The 6,527-nt window shown below is 54.6% G+C and overlaps 1 protein-coding gene across 1 annotated transcript in view; it reads right to left on the minus strand.

Annotated features, from left to right (window-relative positions):
* Positions 1-101: 101 nt before the first annotated feature.
* Positions 102-6,527, minus strand: part of LOC310782407 (kinesin-like protein KIF26A) — a gene marked incomplete at both ends in the record, with an annotated part of 63,162 nt that continues 56,736 nt past the window's right edge. Inside the window, 5 exons of the mRNA XM_083643067.1 lie at positions 102-289; positions 515-665; positions 1,079-1,099; positions 1,390-1,586; positions 4,101-6,527. The exon at positions 4,101-6,527 is cut by the window's right edge and continues 733 nt beyond it. Coding sequence (XP_083499193.1) covers positions 102-289; positions 515-665; positions 1,079-1,099; positions 1,390-1,586; positions 4,101-6,527 — 2,984 coding nt within the window. The remainder of the gene's footprint in view (positions 290-514; positions 666-1,078; positions 1,100-1,389; positions 1,587-4,100) is intronic.

Below are 6,527 nucleotides of genomic sequence, written 5' to 3' on the forward strand. Positions count from 1 at the left end.
TGGGGACATAGGACCCTGGGGACATAGATACGCTCCAGGCTAAATGTCCCTCATGTCATCCCTTCCTTTTCCTCTCGTTCCTGCATCACCCGGCTCTCCTCTCACACATCGACCCCCTGCGTGGCGCCTCGTGCGGCTGCCGCGGCCTTGGGCGAGGCGATGTCGAAGCAGGTCTCCATCATGACGTGGGACTTGCAGAGGTTGACGCGGGACTCCAGCTCGGCCGTCGCCTGAGCCAGAGCCTCCAGGAATGCCTGGGACTCCGGGTCCAGATCCTGGTCCACCTCGACTGAGAGAGAGAAGAAGAGACAGCTGTTAGACATCTGTAGTTTGTAGTAACGTACAAGTGCCACAAGATGGCAGTAGCTAGCTACATTTGAAGTGCCATATGGGACCCATGCCAAGTGCTACTGACTGACGAGGGGAAAAGGGCCGTAGCTCTGGAGAGGATGGTGGTAGAGTGGGGATTTGAGGGGTGGGTATATAGGAAGTGGGAACATGCGGACACACTCACAGTCCGTGCTCCAGCGGCTGGGGTGGAGTCCCAGCCGTGTTTTGGCATCATCCAGCTCGGCCCGCAGACGCTCGTGTCTGACCCGCAGCTCGCCCACACGCTGCTGACGCCGCTCCAGCTGACGCAGCCGTGCGTTAAAGTACAGCACGCCCTAGAGAGAGAGAGCGAGGGAGAGAGAGAGAGAGAGAGAGAGAGAGAGGGAGGTCAGAACCACAAGGTGAGGAGATGGGGGAGGAGAGGAGGGAGAAGATGGGAGAGGAGATGGGGGAGGAGAGGAGGGAGAAGATGGGAGAGGAGAGGACAGAGGAGGTGGGAGAGGAGAGGAGGGAGGAGATGGCAGAGGACAGAGGAGAGGAAATTCATCCTCTGCATTGACCCATCCTGATAAAAAACAGTTGAAAGGTGAAATTAGCTATATAGGCCAAAACTTTCGGGTAGTACGCCCCCCCCCCCCCCCCCCCCCACCCCACGCTATAGCAGAGTGGAGGTATTAGCAGCCAGACTCTCCCGGTGCAGGGAGATAGTCTGGCAAGGGAGAGTAGTGGAGCCGTAGTGATCACTCACCTTTTCAACATCCTGGAACGGCTGCTGAGAAAACACAGGAGAACATGATATTTTTATCACACTGTTTCACTACTCCATCTAACACACACACACACACACACACACACACACACACACACACACACACACACACACACACACACACACACACACAGTTGTTTTTGGAGAAGGCCTGCATGGAGTTGTGCCTCCCTGTGTGTTATATGGACTAACTTCACCTGTGTACACTGATCTAACGTGCTGAAGAACGTCAGCCATGTTGGTGAAAAGTTCAAACAACGTGGTCAATCTGCTGTTTGAGCGTCTCTCACCTCGGCCTGCATCCTCCTTTGCAGTCGCTCCACGTCATCGATCTCGTACACCTTGATCTCGAAGGGCTCGCCGCCCAGGGGGGGCAGGTCCACCCACTGCACCCCCGCAACCCACTGCCCCCCCTGGCCTGCTGCACTCCTGCCCAGAGAGGACGCGTCCGGCAGGGGCGCGGGGATCAGCCGGCGACGCTGGAAACCTGCCAGGAGAGGCGGAGTCAAACATCAACATAGTGAGTGAGTGAGTGAGTGAGTGTGTGTGAGTGAGTGTGTGTGTGAGTGAGTGAGTGTGTGAGTGAGTGTGTGTGTGAGTGAGTGAGTGTGTGTGTGAGTGAGTGTGTGTGTGTGTGTGTGTGTGTGTGAGTGAGTGAGTGAGTGTGTGTGTGAGTGAGTGTGTGAGTGAGTGTGTGTGTGTGTGTGTGTGTGTGTGTGTGTGTGTGTGTGTGTGTGTGAGTGTGTGTGTGTGTGTTTGTATTGAACACATTTCACCGTGCGGTGGAACGTTTTTGTCGGTAAAGAGTGTGTGTGTGTGTGTGTGTGTGAGACGTCTCGAGACTCCTGTCAGCCGTCTGTAGCCAACGCCTACAGCCACTATAGCGCTAGCCACTATAGCGCTGCTGACGCCAGCCAGAATTGTCTGCTGCTGCTGAATGTAGCATATCTTTTGTCTTATTTGCAAATTGAAATTGCGCATATCGACATCCCTTCCACATCCCGTGCTACGAACACACATGTCACTAGAAGCGGCTGCACCGCTTATAAACCCAACAAATCAGAAAAAAAAATCGTCATTAGATGTTATTAAATTAAATTAGATAAAATATATTATATACAAATGTATTGTAAGTGAACACTCAAAAAAAAAAAAAAAATAATAATATGTGTTTCTGAGCGAGAGTGTGTGTGTGTGTGTGTGTGCGCGCGCATGCACACATTGGAGTGGTGTGTAGTGGATGATGTGGTGTGTGTGTGCGTGCGTGTGCGTGTGTGCGTGCGTGCGCGTGCGTGTGTGTGTGTGTGTGCATGAAGGAGGGGGGGGGTGATAATTGGAGCTGGAGATATGAACACCTCCTGGCTCGCGTCGCGCAGCTTCATTAAATATTGATGAGGCAGAAAGGAGCCGGGGAGATGGTCAGACTGATGGCGGTGAGATGAGACGAGCGCCTCCTCCTCCATATGCATCAGGCTGCTGAGAACATCTGCAGATAGACATGATCACAACACGCTCAACACGCCCTCGTGTGTCAGCCCGCATACTCTGCACGCGCAGACGCATTCGCCACGATGCCAGGCCGGAGATAAACTCAGGCGCTGAAATACTGTCGCAGCGAGAGGACGATAGCCGGAGCCTTTGATAGCTCGCAGGTACACAAAATGCCTCTGCTTTGATGGGATGTGTTCGGCATGCACGAAAAAGCCGGTTTCATTCCATCATACATCCGGATGGATAGGAGCACATTTTGGTCGAAAGCCATAAATATGTAAACATTCTTGATATTTTGCCTCGAGGAGAAGTGTTCTCAAATTCCCTTCTTCTTCTGCTGCCGTCGCCCTGAATCTATATATTTAGAAATAGCTGTTGAATGTGTTATTTATATATTGTAGATTGAAGCATTTTGCCTTCATTGGATAGGACAGTGAGCAGACAGGACAGTGAGCAGACAGGACAGTGAGCAGATAGGACAGTGAGCAGACAGGACAGTGAGCAGACAGGACAGTGAGCAGATAGGACAGTGAGCAGACAGGACAGTGAGCAGACAGGACAGTGAGCAGATAGGACAGTGAGCAGACAGGACAGTGAGCAGATAGGACAGTGAGCAGACAGGACAGTGAGCAGACAGGACAGTGAGCAGATAGGACAGTGAGCAGACAGGACAGTGAGCAGACAGGACAGTGAGCAGATAGGACAGTGAGCAGATAGGACAGTGAGCAGACAGGACAGTGAGCAGACAGGACAGTGAGCAGACAGGACAGGACAGTGAGCAGACAGGACAGGACAGTGAGCAGACAGGACAGTGAGCAGACAGGACAGTGAGCAGACAGGACAGGACAGTGAGCAGACAGGACAGGACAGTGAGCAGACAGGACAGTGAGCAGACAGGACAGTGAGCAGACAGGACAGCGAGCAGACAGGAAAGCACAGAGAGACAGGGCAGGACATGCAGCAATGGGCCACAGGTCAGATTCAAAAACTGTGGGAAGGACTAAACCTTAATGGTACACGTTCTAAGCCACGAGGGCACCCTCGAAATATTTCTTAAAATTAGACTTTTACCATTAACTTGGAGCCTTCTGACATAAAACCTAATTTCAGAAATAATTGAGGAAGTAGAGGAAATACTGATGTTTTCCCCCCTAACTGTGATAAATGCATGGTCCCTTTGCACTCTATAGCCCAGGATGGTATTTGGTCCGATTCTATAAGCTTACTGTCTTTCAGAGGCTGTAGTGGGCTCAGTCTTAAAGCCAGAGTGACGTTTCTGCATATGAAACTAGAAGACCTAAGACATACATTAGTACCAACCATGTCACTACTACATGCTACTATGCTAGCTAAATAACGTCCCCAAACTTAGGCACATTTTTGGTGCGCGGGGAAAAAAATCACATTGTAAAATTTGAGAAATATTGCGATATTCAATATTATCGAAAATCGGCCCGAGCCCTAAGTCAGAGTCTTTCAAACTCTTTCTACCTCTGTGACCCGGACTCACCGTTCCCTCTCTTCTTGGGCGATTTGGAAACTCGGCTGCGATTGGACGAGGACACTCTGATCTCGCTCACGGAGTCGTGGGCCGACGAGGCGCTGCCGGTGGTCTCGCTGTCTCGGATCATGCTCTCGTAGCCGCTGCTCCCCCCGCTGTGGTAGAACAAGGCGGTGCGCCCCATGGCGGGAGGGAGCTCCCCGCTGAGGATGCTGCTGTTGTCGCTGCCGTGTCCGCTGCTGTAGCGCTGCGGCCTCCGCGGCGCTGTGATCTTGCTGTAAGGCGACGGCAGCGACGCGTCGACCGGCGACCCGCTCGTCTCGTCGTCGACCCCCGACCCCCTGCTGAGCTGCTTCCTCTGGCTCCCCGCGGCCAGCTCGCTCACCCGGCTGTTGGCCGCCCGGCTGAGGGCCTGCTTTGTGCCCATGACGGTGCCTCTTCCAGGCTTGGCTCCCGATATCCCGGACCGAGCCGGGGACTTGCCGCTCGGAGGTAGGCCGGCGTTGCGTCCGTCCGCATTATCGAGGGATTTCGGCGAGGAGCTCAGGCTCTTGGAACTGCTGACGGACGGCACTCGAGCCTTCAACCCACCAGAAACCGCGGGCCGGGATCCGCTGCTCACTTTGACCTGCCCCAGTTTGCTCGATGTTGCGAAGATGCCCAGAGAAGAGAGGGAGGAAGAAGCAGGTGTGGAGGCGGAGGTTGGAACCCCAAGTCTTGGCGCGGATCTGGTGGATTTGTTGTTACCTCCCAGGCTGTCCAGGTTCTCCCTGGACAGCCCAGGTTTGGACCCGACTGAGGTTAGGCTGTCACTCCTCTCCAGAGACATCAGACTCCCATAGTACCGAGAAGAATCTGCTTTGGCTCCACGTGTCTTGAGGCTCGACGACGTCCTGGCAGAACAATGTTCTGGTTTTAAACTGGACGTCTTGTAACTAAACGATTCCGCCCGGAGCCTGACGACAAATTCTTCCTCTGAGGCCGACATTTTAGGGAACGACGACTTTCCGATATCGCTGCTTGTTTTTAAGGCACTTGGCGATAACGTAGTCCTTGTCTTCTGATCCAGACTCGGCTGCCTGACAGACAGAGCAGGGGGACAGATGCTTCCAGATCCAGACTTCGGCATCATGCTGCTTTTCTGTACGTTCGACTTTTTCCCCAAGGAGGCAAACCTCAGACTCCCTGTTCCCGAGGTGCCATCATGGCCCCATGTTGACTCAGCCAAATTGTGAGGGACAGAAATGGTTCCCAGAGTCGTAGCTCCTCGCGTGAGTCGTGGCATCTTGATGAGAGGATCTGCTCTCCTGCTGCTGGACCTCTCACAGCCGTCCACAACCACCCTCTGACCTGCAGAGGACACTTGTGCTTTGGGTGGCCGAGGTACGCTGTTACTGTTTCCTGCCAGCTTCCTGGAGGAAACGCTGCACGTGCCGCCCCTCGGCGCCCTACCCGCAGGGGGAAACTCAACCTCTCTCGGATCGGCGCGACCACTCCCCTGAAGCCAAAGTTCATCTTGTCTGCCGTCGTGTTTGCTGCAGCCCGGAGCAGCAGATGAGGTAGGCTTGGTTTTCCTGGGAAGACTGGAATGGACGGTGTGGAGGTGGTGGAGGATCTGGGATGCCGCTGAGGCGTTGAGAGTGCTAGCTCTGGCTTTGGCACCTTTGAGGCGGGAGGCTTTGGTTGAGTCGGGGGAGAGAGGGCACTTGGTAAAGGCAGGTTTGCTCGGGCTGGCGGGGTCACTGTCCAGCTCCGAGAAACAGAAGCCGCTGTCGTTCAGCGAGCTCTTGGCACCGCGCTGCAGAAACGCCTCTCGATGAAATACACTTGGCGAGGTCAGCATGGGAATGTTCTCCGGTGCCGTGCGTTGAGCCCCAGGTAAGAGTCCACCTGCTAAATCTGTGCCGTCACTTTCAACCAAATTCAGATGCGCTTCACTTGGCCGTGAGCCAACAGAAGATTGTCTCGTGTCACGTTGGGTAAAGAGTGTCTCCTGTGAGGTTGCGGCGACATCGGAGCTGATCCCTGCCGCTCCTCGTTGGGACGTGTAAGCATCGTACTCATCGTTTATACTGCTGATAATGCTGACGGGGCGAGAGCCCGAGGCGAAGGCCTGCAGAGAGCAGTCGCTGTCGAAGCTGTGGATGGTGGAGGGTCGGCCGTTGTCCGGGATGAGGTTGAGGGGAAGCTCCTCCACCAGGGTGAACACGAGCTCGTCCTCCCCGTTCAGCTCCACGGGCTGCTGCAGCGTCACGGTCGTTCTGAGGAAATCCCCGTCGATGCACCGTCCTAACAGAGCCGCCCGGAGGTGCCTGACCTCGAGGGGGCTTCGGCTCATGTGATGGGCCCTTTCCACACTGGGGGACCCCGTTGCTTGGCATGGCCTCAGTGCTTGTTGACTCATCCCCACAGGTGGCGCCCTACTAAGAACCTCCG

The sequence above is a fragment of the Poromitra crassiceps genome (assembly GCF_964638095.1).
Source record: "Poromitra crassiceps genome assembly, chromosome: 9".
NCBI classification, from domain to species: Eukaryota; Metazoa; Chordata; class Actinopteri; order Beryciformes; family Melamphaidae; genus Poromitra; species Poromitra crassiceps.